At 36.3% G+C, this 17,242-nt stretch overlaps 2 protein-coding genes and 1 non-coding gene across 3 annotated transcripts in view; 1 reads left to right on the forward strand and 2 right to left on the reverse strand.

Moving 5' to 3' along the window:
* Positions 1–273: 273 nt before the first annotated feature.
* Trnaa-cgc lies at positions 274–347 on the reverse strand. Its single transcript has one exon. It is a non-coding gene; the product is annotated as a tRNA-Ala (tRNA).
* A 156-nt stretch (positions 348–503) lies between these two features.
* Positions 504–9,337, reverse strand: LOC125228909 (protein MAK16 homolog A). The gene is made up of 8 exons (XM_048133624.1): positions 9,241–9,337; positions 9,112–9,158; positions 8,886–9,029; positions 8,484–8,666; positions 6,947–7,076; positions 2,097–2,297; positions 904–975; positions 504–612 (listed from the first exon to the last, which is right to left on the reverse strand). The coding sequence occupies exons 1-8, from the start codon at positions 9,253–9,255 to the stop codon at positions 514–516; spliced, it is 891 nt and encodes a 296-aa protein (XP_047989581.1). The 5' UTR covers positions 9,256–9,337; the 3' UTR covers positions 504–513.
* A 950-nt stretch (positions 9,338–10,287) lies between these two features.
* The window catches only part of LOC125228630 (centromere-associated protein E-like), a 34,159-nt gene continuing 27,204 nt past the window's right edge, over positions 10,288–17,242 (forward strand). The window contains exons 1-10 of the mRNA XM_048133285.1: positions 10,288–10,554; positions 10,633–10,867; positions 11,771–11,930; positions 12,487–12,561; positions 13,092–13,300; positions 13,766–13,891; positions 14,197–14,332; positions 15,297–15,502; positions 16,112–16,248; positions 16,530–16,589. Coding sequence (XP_047989242.1) covers positions 10,404–10,554; positions 10,633–10,867; positions 11,771–11,930; positions 12,487–12,561; positions 13,092–13,300; positions 13,766–13,891; positions 14,197–14,332; positions 15,297–15,502; positions 16,112–16,248; positions 16,530–16,589 — 1,495 coding nt within the window. The 5' untranslated portion in view covers positions 10,288–10,403. The remainder of the gene's footprint in view (positions 10,555–10,632; positions 10,868–11,770; positions 11,931–12,486; positions 12,562–13,091; positions 13,301–13,765; positions 13,892–14,196; positions 14,333–15,296; positions 15,503–16,111; positions 16,249–16,529; positions 16,590–17,242) is intronic.

Consider the following 17,242-nt stretch of genomic DNA (forward strand, 5'->3'; position numbering starts at 1 on the left):
TCCAAAACTGATGGGAATTAGTAAAATATTAGTTATTTCATGCAAGTTAATGCATTGGAAGATGATTATTATTTGTTGCTCAATTTAACTACATTTATAACACGTTTTAGGGAACTATCCCTACACCTACTTTGAATAACCCACTACCACCACTTTGAATATCTGACCACTGTGCTAGGTCAGTTATTCAAAGTAGGTCTACACCTACGTATTTGACGATAGAATGAAAAGTAAAAGGCTTATTACATATTTTTAAATTAAAGGAAAAATTCACACCTCCGGCAGGACTCGAACCTGCGACCTTTGGCCTTGCGGGGCCATCACGCTACCAACTGCGCCACGGAGGCCTGCTGGATGTGTGTGTGTGGAGTTGGTAGCGTAGTCCTGCCGGAGGCGTGAATTTTTCCATTTTTCCTTTAATTTAAAAATATGTTATATCGCTCGCAGACGTTTCTGCATGATAAAAAAAAAATTAAAAGGCTTATTCATAAATAAAAGGCAAATTAAAATGCATCAATGTTTTATTTTCTTCTTAGATATACTGGGAACTTCAGTTTCGTATTCTATTTCAACGCGCGGCTTCTTCTTGGAAACAATCTTTTCAGCAACATCCTAAAAATATTACGAACTATTATAAAATGCCATTCACAAAAATACAAAGTAAAAAAATCGGTAACTAGTTTTATTGTTCAACTACGAGAAGATATTTTGGCAGCCAAATTAAAGGACAATGAATAATAAAAATGTGTTTTAATAAAACTAGTTCCATTTATCATATAGCTATTAGCTACCATATGATAAATAGAACTTTATCATACGGTTAACTTGTTAACAAAGAAAGTAGAAAGATGCGTTATAGTTACTACACTTGTGAAAGGATAATAATATTATTTCTTGTCTTACCTCAATATCAGATGTCTCAGATTCAAAGTCACTGCCAACATCTGCGCCTTCTCTATGACCTGAGTCACTTTCCTGAATTGAGAAAATATAGTACATGACTACAGAGGCCGGGACAAAGGAGGGGGGGGGGCAACCCCATTTCCCGCCGAGGTATGTATAGTGCTTTTCTCAAACATGGTATGAAATAAATAAAGTCTACTGAAAATAGTAACTTTGGATGGCTGTATCTCCTAAACGGTGCGTCGTAGCGCAAAAATAATCGAATTTTCGTTCCCCTTTGATGCCCCGTATACGCTTATAAAAAAACAAAAAGTTAAAAAAAATAAAAAAAAAACGAAAAAAATATTTTTTGTATGAAAACGCACCCAAAATCAAATATTGTCTAGGGCCCGTACCAGTTGCAGTCGGCACGTCTATAAAGCCCCTTATAGTTTTTTTTTAATTGGCTAAATACCTGGATGTTATGTCACAATTATCTGTGTTTGGAAATTAAAAAAGAGGACTTTGCCGGCCTTGGCCTGCAAGGTTTGTATGAAATTCCATTATCTATCAGCCGCACCTGCAACGTCATACTTCGCTGCCAATTATAAGGCACATAACATCAATATTTCATACCATGTTTGAGAAAAATATATTATACATGTTTTCGTAACAATATAGTACATTACAATACAAGTGCGGAACAGAGGAAGTTCGCAACGAGTGGCGAACTGGCGATAAATTAAAACACGACCGAAGGGAGTGTTTTTAATCGACACGAGTTACAAATTTTATTTTCGCACGTGTATCGCACGGCGTTTTTCAGTACAGATGGTCCTCTGGAATTTCAACCTGACAAATAATTACCTACATTTCGCACTAGTGCTAAAAAAAGTACCATCTGTACTGAAATAGTACATTACGATACAAGTGCGTAAAAAAGGAAGTTTGAAACGAGTGGCGATAAATTAAAACACGACCGAAGGGAGTGTTTTAAATCGACACTAGTTACGAATGTCCTTTTCGCACGTGTATCGTACGACGTTTTTCAGTACAGATGGCACTCCGAAGTTTCGACCTGACATATAATGAACCACTTCTCGCACTAGTGCGTAAAAAAACACCATTTGTACTGAAAAACAATGTACAATAGACCGCGGGCTGTCAACCCAGAATTATCTTAAATTTCTATAGCCAGATATTGCATAACTCACCTCATCACTGTCCATATCACTATCTCCCTCTACAAACTCATCCGTCTCCTCGACAGCTTGCAGCTCTCTCTCCAGCTCCGGCTCCATCTCCACCTCTCGCTCTTCCTCCTCTTCCCTCTCGCTCTCGCTTTCGTCGGACACCTCCTCGGCCTTCAGCGCTGCGTCGAACGCCATTTGAGGGAAGTTGTAGATGTCGTTGTACTGAAAATGTCATATGATTGATTAGCGGTTGATCATCGAGTTAACCTTGCAAAATATTATTTTTTGGTACTTGAGTACCTATAAGAGCCTTATTACTTTGACATTTTTGTGACATAATATATCTAAATTTTTGTGGTTGTCTTAACAAATATGATTTAATTTTGTGGATATTAATATTCAATGAGGTTCCAAAAAACCTCATAACATAAGATAGGTTTTCATGCATGGACTAAGTAGTAGGGCTAGAGTGCAAGAAAAAGACTTAGACACAACTAGCAACAGACAAGTCATAATTCTTAAAAAAGTACATTAAGATTAATAGGTATATTAGGAGAACCCAAGACTGTCATTCAGAGCTGGAAGTCAAGGAATCAAATTTTCTGAAATTAAATGCCGACATTAACAGGCTGAAAGATGAGCTTTTGGCAGTATCCACCATGTATGAGACTACTAAAAAACAAGTTGAGGAGCACATACAGGCTTTTAATAAATTGCTGCTAGAAAATAGAAATTTGGAGGAGCGGTGTAAGGCATTATTAAATGGAAAACATTGTAATTGTGGCCAAATGCCACCAGCAAAGATTATTCAAGCCGATGTGGCCCACGACACAACTAGGCATGCGGCAGTAGTTAAACAGCCCCCTAGAGCAGTCAGTAAGACTGTTGTTTTTTCAGATCAGATTGGGTTAGGAATGGGCCCATTATTAAGCTACCAGTTAGAGCAACAAGTGACAAATTACTGTTATCAAAACATTACTTTGTCTCATTTATGTGACCTTATTTCAAAGGGATGTTATGATAGCAGTACTACATTAGTAATTTTATTAGGAAATAGTCTTAATGTAGATAAGCTTAGCATAGATAAATTGATGTCCACACTAAATGTTATTGAAAAATCTGGTGTGGGGAAAATTATATTATGTGCACTACCTTATGCAGAAAATGTATCATATGACTATAATTGTAAGATAGCTTACTATAATTCTTTAATGTACCATGCCATAGCTGTTAATAAAAAGTACCATTTCTTTGACTTAAATAAATTCATTGAGCGCTTCATGCTAGCTCCACGGAAGGTATTTTTGCCAAAGAAATTATTTGTATATTTAGTGGAGTTATTGGCCTTCAATATTGAGCCAAATAGATGTAATAGTGTTATATATAAGTCTCAGTCAGCTGACAAAGCCAAGGACCCCATGCCTCATTTAAACTAGATTGTAAGACAGCGGAAAAACACCTGAATATGAACGTTGTTCACCAGAATATTCAGGGTTTTTCCAAAAGAATTAGAAGTAGGATTATTTTTAGATAGTAATAATGTTGAAGTTATGTGTATTACTGAACATTGGTTGAAACAAGAACAGTTGATATTTGATTATGTTAATTTTAAATTAGCTAGTTTTTTTGCCAGAAAATCTGCTGCTCATGGTGGCTCCCTTATTATTGTTAAAAATTGTATGAAGTGTAAAGAGCGCAAAGATGTTGTAAAATATTCCATAGAAAGAACTATAGAAATTTCATGTGTTGAATTAGACAGATATATTATTGTATGTGTTTATAGACCACCATCAGCTGACTTCAGCATATTTGAATCTACAATGGAAAATGTTCTGAATTTAGTATGCAAGGGCCAAAAACATGTTATTGTATGTGGAGATTTTAATGTTAACTTGCTCGAGTCATCTAGTAATACTGTTAAAATGTTCTGTTTGTTTAAATCATTTAATTTATTTAATTTATTTCTTGAACCTACCCGGGTAGGTGTGACTAGTGCAACATGCCTAGATAATATTTTTTGTAACTGTGAATGTATAGATAAGAAATTATTTAACTGTTTTATTCCGATCACAGCGGCCAAAGGGCAGCTTTCTTAAACGTTATTCATGATACTCCACAAACAATAACATATAGACCCATTACTGGATCTCGCTTGGAATCATTCAAAAATGAAATTCTACATAGTTTGTCTATAATACCATTTTCGCATTATGACTGTAATCATTTGTATCAAGATGTTTTCAATGTAATTCTTAATCAATTTAATAACAATTTCAAAGTGAAATCTATTAGTGGGTCAAAAGTTAAAACAAAGTTTAGTGAATGGGCTACTGTAGGTATTCACAAAAGTAGAAAAAGACTTTATGAACTTTATGGTGAGAGAGAGCTGAACAAGAATTCAGAATTCCTGGACTATGTAAGAAACTACTCAAGAATCTTCAAGAAAGTGTGTTTAACTGCCAAGAAAAACTTTATTAGTTCTAAATTGAAAGTGTCGGACAACAAAGTGAAAACAACTTGGAGTATTATAAATAAAGAAGCTGGTAAATGTAAATCACGCGATTGTCAAGTCAACATTGTATCAGATAATCAACAAATAGTGTCGAACAGCGATGTTGCCTCGGCATTCGAAGATTATTTCTCAAATATAGCCGTTAACACCACAAAATGTTTACATTCTTCTGCGGCTCAAGCCCATTCATTACTTTGTGCTAATGTTAAGAAATGTAATAATTCATTTGAATTTAGTCAAGTAGACTCTGTAAATATTGTTAAAACATTCAAGTCACTCAATTTAAAGAAAACGGAAGACTTATGGGGAACATCAGTTAAAGTAATTAGTCATGTCATAGATATAATAGCACCTTACTTGGCCGTAATATATAATATTTCAATTTCACAAGGCACCTTTCCAGATCTTATGAAATGTAGCAAAGTCATACCGCTTTTTAAATCGGGTGATTCGAGTGATATAACCAATTTCCGTCCCATATCAATACTTCCTGTACTAAGTAAAGTCTTTGAGAAGCTAATGTTAAATGATCTACTGGGACACTTCAACAGACATAGATTACTTACAAGCAAACAGTTCGGTTTCACAAGGGGCCGTTCCACGACCGATGCTGCTTCGGTACTCATTAAACATATATATAATTTTTGGGAAAATTCTTGTGATGCAATTGGCATATTTTGTGATCTTTCAAAAGCCTTTGATTGTGTGGATCATGGAACGCTCATTTTGAAATTAGAACATTATGGTTTGTCTATAAATGCCCTAAACTTTATGTCTTCTTACCTTAGCAATAGAACACAAACAGTAGTTGTTAACAAAACTCGCTCTAGCGGGACTGTAGTCCAATTAGGAGTGCCACAAGGCTCAATTTTAGGTCCATTCCTGTTTTTGGTTTATATAAATGATTTGCCATGTATAGTGAAAAACTTTTGTGAAATAGTACTTTTTGCTGATGATACATCACTGCTTTTTAATGTTGACCGAAAATCTACGGATTACAATGTAATTAATAGCACGTTAGCTGATGTACTGCAGTGGTTTACTGTCAACAATTTACTTCTTAATTCTAAGAAAACCAAATGTATTCGATTTTCTCTGCCGAATGTTAAACCAATCGATACAAAAATACTTTTGAATGATGAATGCTTAGAGATGGTAGATACAACACTGTTTCTTGGTTTAACATTGGACAAAAATCTACAATGGAGTCCTCATATAAAGAAACTAGCAAGCAAATTAAGTTCAGCCGCATACGCCGTTAGGAGAATCAGGCAACTGACTAATGTTGAGACAGCTCGCCTAGTGTATCATAGTTATTTTCACAGTGTAATGTCATACGGTATTCTGGTTTGGGGCAAAGCAGCTGACATACAGACTATCTTTGTATTACAAAAGAGAGCCATTCGTTCTATTTACAACTTAGGAACACGTGAATCAGTAAGAGAACTCTTCAAAGAAATTAATATCTTAACTGTAGCTTCCCAATACATTTATGATAGTATAATTTATGTTGTTAAGAATTTAGACTGTTTCACTAAGAATTCGGATCGTAGGGTTAACCATATCGTCACTACTTTGAAAAAATCTCGTATCTCACGCTGCTCCTCAAAGTTAAAACGCAGTAAGTCTATATGCATTCCATACATACTTACTACAATTTTCTTTTCATTGACAGACGAGGATACAAGTTTTTTTTTAAAGTAGTGACGATATGTTAGTAGACCTATCAGCAGCGGGCAACGCCAGCCAGACCCAGCAGCAGCTGATCCATACAAGCCGATACCTAATGTAAAGGTAGGTTTTTTTTGCTCAGTGTTGCCTAGCAGAAATTTTCACCTGCCGCCACTGAGACCTATTAAATTTTTTTATCTTCACAAGCCAGGCCCACACTGAGCCAGGCACGTCATAGGCAATGTGCTCGCACGGCAAACGTGCAATGTGCAAACATGCACTACCTACGCTATCAACTAAGTCAAAACTTGTTTGTCATACATTATTTTGTGACAAATTTAATGAATGACTGGTAATTTATTATTGCATTAGAAAACTGAGTACGCACTCGAGAACAATGGTGATACCTACATGCAGATAAGCATAATATCAAACCAATTTTACAACTAGATGAGGGCAGTATTATACAATTATGAATTTATGTATCTTTGAAAAGCCAGCAGGAGAAAATTATCAATATTATGTTATGTGGTTATCATTATCATACTAATGTGTGATCCAGACATTGCTATGCAATATAGTGATATGTATTTACAGAATTAATCATTTTAGTCTTTAGAGAGTTGTTTCAGCTGTTTCATTAGCCAACTAACCAGTACAGATAAGTGTACTATGTATATATACTTACAGTGCCCTTCTTAAGTCTCTCCAGCAGTTGTTTCTCTATAACATTGTCTATTCTCGCGGCAACAAGGGCCTTCTCTTCACGTCTTCGCTCCCGCCTCTCAATTTTCCGTTGTATGGGCACTATCTCTTTACTGAAAATATACCAATACAATTAAACTTGAGTATTTTCATTTATAATTACTCTTTTGGCATGTTTTGGAAAACCTCAGTCTCTAATCTTAGAACAAATGTAACATAATGTGTAGTTATCTTCAACCACCTACCAAACCAACATAGATGACTAAAAGGACTTCACAAGCAGCAAAAAGTAATTTTTTTTTCTTTTCATATTGGGTTCCTTTATCTTAACATGTCAAAAATTATTCTACAATAGAAAATAATTATAAAAAAAAACCTATAAAAATATATCTGTACAGGGTTGGGCGGATTAACTGTCCTATTGTAATACATGTCGTTATCTATTTCAATATAACAGATTTCTATTCCCTGTGTATCATTTTAAATCCACAATTTAATGCCCTTCACGGATTCTAAAAGACACTTCTATTACAGTCTGTTAAATAATTTTTTTATAACAAAATTGAAAAGTATTTAAAGTTGGAAGTTATGACAGCGAACATTGCGGATTGGGCGAGATATTCAACTAACTGAAAAAGTTAATATCCAATATTGCTTTGATATTGCATACCAAAAATCGTTTATAGAAGTATTTTTCTTCTGAAATCAAGTAAAGATTTTGTAGGAATTGGATGGTTTGTGTCAGTAAAGTAGCTACAAATAACCATGGGCGAATCATACAAAATTGTGCTTAAAATTATAAAATATTCAATAACATAATATAACTGAAGACTGCAAAATAACCATGAACTAAGGGACCTAAACATAAAGGATAATTTATGTATGTACGCTGTTTCTTTTAAAAATGTGAGGGCTAGATACAAAATGTTATTTACGCGGCACGATGGCCATTTTGCAAAGAAAATGCATTTCGATTTCAGGAGTTCAACAAATGTCAGACTGATGTTGAGTATGGTGTTATATTAAGGGATAGAAACGAAGATATTTTAGCCATAAATTTATTCAAAAGAGAAACTCAGTCAGACCACATCTTCATCGAAATTTTTAGGTTGATATTTTATCTTGAAACGTACGCTACGCATCTTTAGGTAACTGATAACTATTAATATTTACATATAAAAATAAATGCAAAGTTTTATTGAGATGGCAAAAGGCTAAAACTGGCATTTATTTTGGGGTCGGGTAGTCAAGTATTGCATGACTTAGCAGATGAGGTTGTGCGTGCCGGGTCAGACTCCTTCTACAGCAAAATGCCTAAAATTATGCAAGTTAAAGAAAAGCAAATAAAATATATTACATAACACTTTAAAACTTAAGATGTTATGGATATATATCATAGCACTACTTTTCACATTATCATGTTTTGAAAATTTTATACCACTTTTTAGCTAGGACAGTTATTCTGCCCAACCCTGTATACATATATCTAACTAGTATGACAACTAGCATATCCAACTTACACACGTCTCAGCTTAAGCTTTCTCATCCGAATCAGATACTGAGTTATTTTGACGAATCTCTGTTTACACTTGGCCTTGATGAAGGCAGGCCAGTACAACAAGTTCTCATTTATTTGGTGAATGGCCTTCTCGAAGTTCCGTGACAGCTTCACTTTCTCCCATTGCTTGGCTGGAAACATGACTCTGGAATACAAGTGGTAACAACTAAAAATGCCAGAATGTAACAACAACACCCGTCTGAGAGGTCATCAGTATAAACTGGTTTCTCACAGGTCATACAACAATCCTCATAGACATTTCTTTAGCAGAGTGGTAAAAGCTAGGAACCAACTCCCGGAGGATGTAATATCGGCCCAAAAAGTGACTTAAAAGTGTCAAAATTATAGGTTAATGGAAACATACCTTTCCGCTGTCTTCATGTATAAGTAAATAATACCGTTTTCTTCTCTAATTGTTGCATACTTGCTGTTTGCCAGCGGGCAGGAGGCCCGCGTACATAAACCAGTGAGGTTATATTCATTACGACAAAAATGTTGAGTCTGTGTCCTGAAAAACGGATAAAAAATATTATAATAACGTTCGAAGAAATGTTTAGGAAATAAAATATTAATACAATGCTAATACTTACGTTACTTTGTGGGAACAATGAGTTTTGTTGATGATGGCCCAAACAACCTGAATATAAAAAATATATAAACATATTACTCTGCACTTGTGTAATTCTACTTTGATTTAACTTCAAAACGTATTTACTTACATCATCATGCTGCATTTTTAGTAATTAAGCGTTTTAACTATTCTATTACAGTAAAACTGGTAAAACATCGACGCACATGTGATTTGTTTTAAATTGAAGTGACAATGACAATTGACAAGTGACGTGCCGTGACACAGATTGACGTATGATAATACCAACTTTGGTGAATACTGAACGGTTTTTTATTTTCCTCAAACAGTTTTATAATGCACAACCATAGACAATGGCATTAAAGTTTTGGTACTTGTTTGGATTCAGGGGAAAAATAGCCGTCTCGTACATTAAAATAAAATGAAAATCCTTAAAACTTGCATGAAAAGCTAAATTATTATGCAAATCAAATTAATATGAGAGACCAGTGACTATTCATTTTAGTTTTATCTATAAACTATTCTTTTGGATTATATATGACCTAATTTATGCAATGTAAATAATCAAGCATTTGAACACTTTAAAAAATTAACGAGTGATGTGAGCGATTTTTTATTTGAAAATTTTCTGTACACACATAAGAGCCAATGCCAAGTGATTGGTTCGCCAATGTGTAAACAGCGGCTCTTATCTTGGCCAAGGGGTTTCACAAAGGGCTGGTGGAACCGTTGGCCATGTGTGTACAGGGGCCATAAGTTGGCAGTTGGCGCTTGCGCTTGCCGGCCAACCGATTCGTGTCGGTTTTTTGTCCACACATCAAAGGATCTTGGCGCCAATGGCCAACTGCGTTTACACGTTGGCGCTTCATTCAGTTGGTCGTCAGCCGTCAGAGAGGACACTAGTGATATATTTACGAAAATAATAAGTTTATCTATGCCAATAATAGTGTAGATTTTAGGAAATAAAATAACCTTGCAAATGTTTAATGTATTTCCTAAAAAAGATAAATGTTCTTATCAGAATATTCAAAAAATTGTTAATATTGCAAATAATTTAATTTTACTACGGGGTTATTATTTTTTAATATTTTTTTTCTGACAACGCCTATGACCAAGAATTTCCTAGATTTTTTCATTACATTATTGTCGGTTATTTTGGTGACTGTATGTTTATGTATCGTAGCACAATACAAATTTGAAACGCTTTGCTGATCTTGCAGTATTAGATCATGTCTTTATGTTTCCGCTTAAAGAATAGGTACTGTTTGTAAATGTGTTTATTCGCGAAGAGAAATGAGTGACAACATAAAAGTTGTTGTCAAAGTTAGGCCGCTTATTTCTCGCGAAATAGAGGACAAGCTTTCGTTCCAATGGAAAGTAAAAAACAATACGCTGTATCAGCTGGACTCCAACGGCAAAGAATCTGGAGTACAATATACATTTGGTAAGTAGTCTTCATATTTGGGGTTACCTTGTCATTTGAGCCTGCCGAACATATCGTAATGCGTGGGGAATCTTTCAGATAAAGTATATGATGTCACGACCGAGACTGAAGACGTCTACAAAGATGTTGCTCAGCCGATTGTGGAGGCGGCTATTGCTGGTTTCAATGGGACTATATTTGCATATGGGCAGACTTCTTCAGGGAAAACCTACACTATGTCTGGAACGGAGACTTCTCCAGGCATCATTCAGCTGGCTGTAATGAATTTATTTCATCAAATCAAATGCATTCCAGACAGAGACTTCCTGGTTAGGTAAAGTATGATCTGTTATAGCTTGAAACAATAAAAATTGCTATCTTTGATTTTGCATATGATATGATAGTATACTTGACCTTGTTGTGTAGGTATATTATCTTATTATGCAAATCTAATACATTCTTAACAAACCTTCAAGAGCGTACACCCATCTTAAAGGCCGGCAAGTGGCAACGCACCTCCAACACCTCTGGTGTTTCGGGTGTCCATGAGCGGCAGTGATCCCTTACCATCAGGCGACCTGTCTGCTCTGCCTCCTATCCCATAAAAACAAATTAACTCAATATTTGCTTGTTTTACATTTCTACATAAATTTGACATATGTAAATAAATAAAATAAATAAATATTATAGGACAGTCTATATTATTCACTGACTCCCATGGAAGCTCAAGAAGGCTAGTGGGTTGTGGGTACTCAAACAACAACAAATACAAATACTTATTATACATAGAAAACATATATGACTCAGGAACAAAATGACTGTGCTCATTGTACAGATAAACACCCTTACTTATGGGATACAAACCCAGGACTGCGGCTTAGTGGGCAGGGTCACTATGTGCTAGGCCAGACCAGTCATCGAAATGAATTTTTGTTGAAGATTTGTAATTGTTTGCTTGCCCTTATCCTATTCATTTGCCCATTATCTCATCATTAACTTGCTCTATTTTTTTATCATCTCACACATAGACCAATATCCTTTTCTTTGGTTTTCCTCTCCATTTATTCCTTGAACATTCATTCACAATAGCTTCCTTGTCACCCGACTTTCAAACTTGTTATGTTTCTGACAAATTATACATAATAATCATTAGAAATTATTATGTACAAATTCTAAGTTTAATGCAAATAGAAAAAATAAATAACTATTTTCTAATAACTAGTTTAAAATATTTCAGAGTTTCATTCATTGAAATTTACAATGAAACATTAAAGGACCTGTTGAACTGTGAGAATGACAAGGTTAAGATCCGAGACACTGTGCACGGAAGCATCAAGTTGGAAGCCACGGAAAAGTTCACATCTTCTCCAGAGGAAGTCCTAGACATTATGAAAGAGGTAAGGTCTCTTATGGATTTAACTGTCTAAAAAAATAATATAGGGGTCATAGCATTCTCATTCCCTAGGTTTAGTTCAGACATTTATCATTATTATTTATTATTATTTGTTAATGCACAGGCAGCTTAAAGCTGATACGTGCACGTCAATGTCCTGATGCACTTGTGTTTTGTCCATTCAATAAATATTTGTAGAGTCTGTTGAATTGAATAGCAAAAATGTATTAAATATGCTACTAAGAATTTACAATTTCTATAACTAGTGAAATATAGACTTATATTGACCGGGATATAGACCGTGATTACCTTTTTGATTTTTGTCGAGCTCCCGATATTTATAAGTCTAATGAAAATAACCGTGAATCATTCAAAACTCTTAGTGAAATATAATTTTGATGTAAGTAGATTTAGCCTATAAGGATTGTTTTGAAGCAGGTTTTAATATGAAAGTAACAAACCAATGGATGAGAACGAACAGTGGATAAAAACTAGCACAGTTACCCTATAAATGTATATGGTATTTTATATAAAATTTAATTCTCAAATTTTGCTTTCAGGGCGAGATGAACCGTCAAACTGGTGCCACAAATATGAATGAACAAAGCAGCAGGTCCCATTCAATATTCCAGATAGTGAGCACATTTCTTTACTTTTTTCCTGTTTTCTTGTGACAGTGTGCTCCCAGACTGGCTGTATATAACTTTTATAATTATAACAGCCAGTGTCAGATCACCAACACAGCTTAACAGTTAATTTGCCACTTATATTATAACACCACCTTAGTCTCTTAATTATTGTTGTTGTTGCTGTCCTGAGGCACTCCAGAAGTGCGAAGGCCCTTTACGAGCTTGTGTGCCATGCCTTCCTATCTTCAGTAACTGGCCTTGTTCCAGCTCAATCTGTTAAATAAAAAAATTTCGAATAAATTACACTTTAACAAACCTGAAACCATGTCATTTTATGTAAAGCTAATTTATGAAGTAAAGCTCATCACAATGAACCACACATTTTCTTTGCAAATGTCACACAGGTTAGCAACATCTGTGATTAATGATTATACGTTTTGTAAAACAATTACAATAAGATCTTCTCCTTTTATGTTGCCATAGTCAGGTAAAAAAATAGTTACCATAAAATCACCATGACATCCTGTTATCCACAGACAATAGAATCTCGAGAGCACACAGAAGATGAGGAGACAGCTGGCTGTGTGAATGTATCACAGCTGAACCTCGTTGACCTGGCTGGGTCGGAGCGAGCTGGTCAGACTGGTGCCACCGGCAAGCGCTTTAAAGAGGGCACACACATCAATAAGTCACTGTCTGTGCTGGCTCTGGTCATCAAGCAACTATCTGAGGGCCCACAAAATAAGTATGTTAATTTTGTCTATGACATGTTATATTCATTGCAATGGATAAGAAAGACTTTACAGATCTACAGTAGATACTATTCAATTCACTTTCCATATTCAAAATTTTATTGGAGTTCGGCGAAAACGCAATGATAAATCAACATTTGGCAAATCTAGAATATCAAGATATGTTTACAAAAAAATTGATAGAACCTATAATCTGTCCAAGTGTCCAGTTTCGTCTCGTAGCTTTATCTTAAGAAAGCGCACAGACTATACAGACGAGTGCGAAATGTATTTCCTTCGGTTTTTTACGGAAACTCACGAACTTGTCATGCTATGTCATGTTATTTTGAAACTGACTAGTTTCTGCTCAAAAAGTACTAAAGTTGACCGAAATTAGCACGGCAAATACAAACGTTTCCAAGAAAATACAATGGAAAACTATTATGCACTTCGTCTGTACCTACTTTCTGAACTTGCAGACACGTAAACTACCGAGACAGTAAGCTGACGCGCCTCCTGCAAAACTCGCTGGGCGGGAACGCAAAGACCAGTATCATATGTGCCGTCACCCCCGCCGCCGTCGAAGAGACCATTTCAACCTTGCAGTAAGTTATCGCAGATTGATTTGATTTTACGATTTAACAAGTAGGTAACTAATATGTAGACAGCAAGCTAACGCATATCCTGCAGAGCAGGAATGCTAAAACTAGTATACTTTTTAGTAAAAGACATGTATACATTTTATCATCATTGTAGGTATGTGGAGAAATTTGCAGCAGGATCGAGTATTTTATGCTTTTATCCCAAAGAGGGTTCCCTTTAACTTCAGTACTAGTTACAGAGCACAGTAATTAAGATATCTAAGTATAGTATTGTTTGTCTTCAATATGATGTTGGGGTAATGTTCCAGATTCGCGAACAGAGCTAAAGCTGTCAAGAACACACCTGAAGTGAATGCGGTGGCGACGGACGCTACGAAATTACAGGACTTGACCAAGCAACTATGCAAGTTGCAGTCGGAATTGGCCATCAAAAATAGCATTGAAGTAAGTTAATCCTGTATTTGTGAGTAAACAATATCTCACTCTACCTACACTGATCGCGGGCTGGGCCTGGTACTGCTTATAGCATGGGAGTCATAAGGACTTCTTGAAAGCCGCATCTATTTGAGTTATTTATCTTCAAGATCCGATAAATCCTCTATAATGATTATAAATAATAAATATTATATTAGGACATCTTACACAGATTGACTGAGTCCCACGGTAAGCTCAAGAAGACTTGTGTTGTGTGTGTCATGTCATCTACTACCCTTATTAATACCAAGAATCAAGATCTCATAATTTCACAGTGATATATATCTAAAATTAAAGAGTGACTCAGACTAAAGAAAGTTAATCGATGGAGTCAGGCCCTATGCGGAAAACCATGTTAATCTTGTAGATTTTGCTTAAGAATGGTCAAAAGTTAAGTGTTAATTTCGATCAGGATAACATTGTCATTAAGACGATACAGGAGGGGTCAATTCTCCATACAAACGCTCTCGACTATTTCCTCCCTGGTTTTTTAGAGCACTGATTTTTTCAACACAGATTTTTTTTTTTATATGTGTCGGACCTTTTTGATATTCTTATTTTTAAAGACGCAAGGGCCCATCAAAAATTTCCAAAACGGCCTTATTGATTATGGCGCAAAAAAGGTGTGGTATTCAAAATTGGTAACAATTAGCCAAAAAAAAGTAAACGGTCTGACACAGATAATTTCATTGTTATTCAGATTCTCACGTTTCGTTGCGATCGATTAAGTTTTGAAGGAAACAGTCGAGAGCGGAACCTCGATTTTAAAGATTTGTTCGCAATATCTTTTAACTGAGTTGTTCTGAATGGACAATTTTTTTTTGATAAATCTAGTTAATAACACTAGTATATTTAAATAAAATTCTCAAATTGAAAGGGGGGCTCCTTTCTATTTTAGCATTTTCGCTCCTGTAGCGTCTTAATATTTGTACAGCAAGACAACCGTAAGCTAATGGACAAGATCGAGAGCCTGCGCAAGATGATCCTGAACGGGTTCAGCGCGCGCAGCTTCGACGTCGGCGGCGCGCGCCGCAAGACGTGGAGCGCGCCGCGCCGCATGACCATCGCCGCCGCCGAGCTGCACCACTCGCCGCTCAAGCACGCCGTGCAGAGGTTCTGCACGCCCAGCCTCAAGTACAAGTGAGTGCCGCCACTCCACAGACTACCCAGGCACCGCATCAATATCGCGGCAGCAAGATAATCGCAAGCTACTGGACGAGATCGAGAGCCTTCGCAAGATGATTCTGAACGGTCTCACCACGCGTCGCACGAACATGCCGCGCAGAGACTGCAGAGGTTCTGCACGCCCAGCTCAAGTACAAGTGAGTGCTACCACTCGAATGAGTGCCGTGTGTGAGCAAGGCTTGCCCGTATCCTTAGCGGGGTCCTTACTGCACACGAGATCTGTGCAAGCTTCCAAACCCTGCGGTTTTCGGAGTGGCAACGTTTAGAACCGATACTGATGGACTAAAACTTGTATGCAGCGTGCAGTTCTCATATAAATTGCAGTTGAGATGCAGTCTGGTCTGTATATGACAGTAACTAAAAAGTAGAAAAATTGTCTCTAAATATTTTTAATTCGTAATTAGGTAACAATTTCATAATACGGAAAGTTCACATAAAACCCGCGAGGTGGAAATTATACAGTAAAAGTGGCTAATAATTTGCTTACTATTATTCGTCGAGTCATATTATCATCGTCACATTTAAAATGACATGTTTTACTGTATAGTGAAATTTTGTTTGCAGCCCTTTATCCTTACCTACTCCACGAGAACCGGTCCAGCGACCGAGCCAGCTGCCCTCCGTGTCGGAAGAAAGAGTCATGATGACGCCGCCACCCAAGGATAAGAAGGTGAACTTTAGCGACGAGATCATCGACCTTGGTGAGTTTCTTTTAATCCTGTTATCCTCTGCCGGGGACGCTGGCGTTTTAGCTCGAATCTTATTCCTATACACCTTCCATCCATCTTCTAATATTTCATCTATGACGGGTTACCTCCTCCCATCCCATTTCTAATACCCTAAGCTCTTGCTCACTACTCAGCGAGATTCCTGACCAATCCAGCGGCCGAGCCAGTTGCCACTCGTGTGGTCAAAGACAGCCAAGATGACGCCGCCTCATCATGTCATAGTCAATAAATTTACTAATATTTTTTTGTTACAGATAGCGATGAAGACAACGCATCTAACAGTTCACATTGTTCACCATACCACAAATGCTTCAGTGAGTACTATAATACCGTATTGTGCCATTCTCAAAATACTGTGTTGACAGTCTTAGACCATTGATGATTTATAAAAACAAATGTGACACTAACTCTCTGGGAAGCAGTTTTACATTTTGTTAAATAGGGTCCACACTGAATAAGCGGCGTCCCGAGGCCGTTTCCCCATGAGAACATGTCTCGGCCGAAGCATAAGCTCATGAAATGAAATGAAATGAAATATTTTTTATTTTGCTTGAAATATGGTACAAAAGTTGTTCAGACAATATTATAAATAGGCAACACATATTTCACCATCATCGGGCATGCAAAAATATCTTAATCTACAATTAAAACTAAGTCTATACAATTATAGTCAAGGCCAACTTCAGTCAAAAGATGACATGTATTCCTCTATGGAATAGAAAGCTTGTTGTACAAGCCAAGCTTTTAGTTTTGTTTTAAACGTTTTCAAAGGCAACAGTTTAATATCATCATGCAGTCTATTATAGATCTTGATACTCATACAAAAAGTGTTTTTACTATATAAAGCTGTCCTTTTGCCGGGTATTGCTAGCCTGTCAGGGTATCTCGTGTTAAAATTACATATATCTTTATACGTCTTGTAAAGTTCTGGATGCATTTTAACAAATAAACATATTTCGTAAATATA

Source organism: Leguminivora glycinivorella, chromosome 8 (genome assembly GCF_023078275.1).
Source record: "Leguminivora glycinivorella isolate SPB_JAAS2020 chromosome 8, LegGlyc_1.1, whole genome shotgun sequence".
Classification (NCBI taxonomy): domain Eukaryota; kingdom Metazoa; phylum Arthropoda; class Insecta; order Lepidoptera; family Tortricidae; genus Leguminivora; species Leguminivora glycinivorella.

Excerpts from the sequence above, each read along its gene's own strand:
- LOC125228909 (XM_048133624.1), bottom strand. Across the intron at positions 9,030-9,111 it reads CATTGTTCCCACAAAGTAAC|GACACAGACTCAACATTTTT; the intron begins GTAAGTATTAGC and ends TCCGTTTTTCAG. Across the intron at positions 7,077-8,483 it reads AAGCTTAAGCTGAGACGTGT|TAAAGAGATAGTGCCCATAC; the intron begins GTAAGTTGGATA and ends GTATATTTTCAG.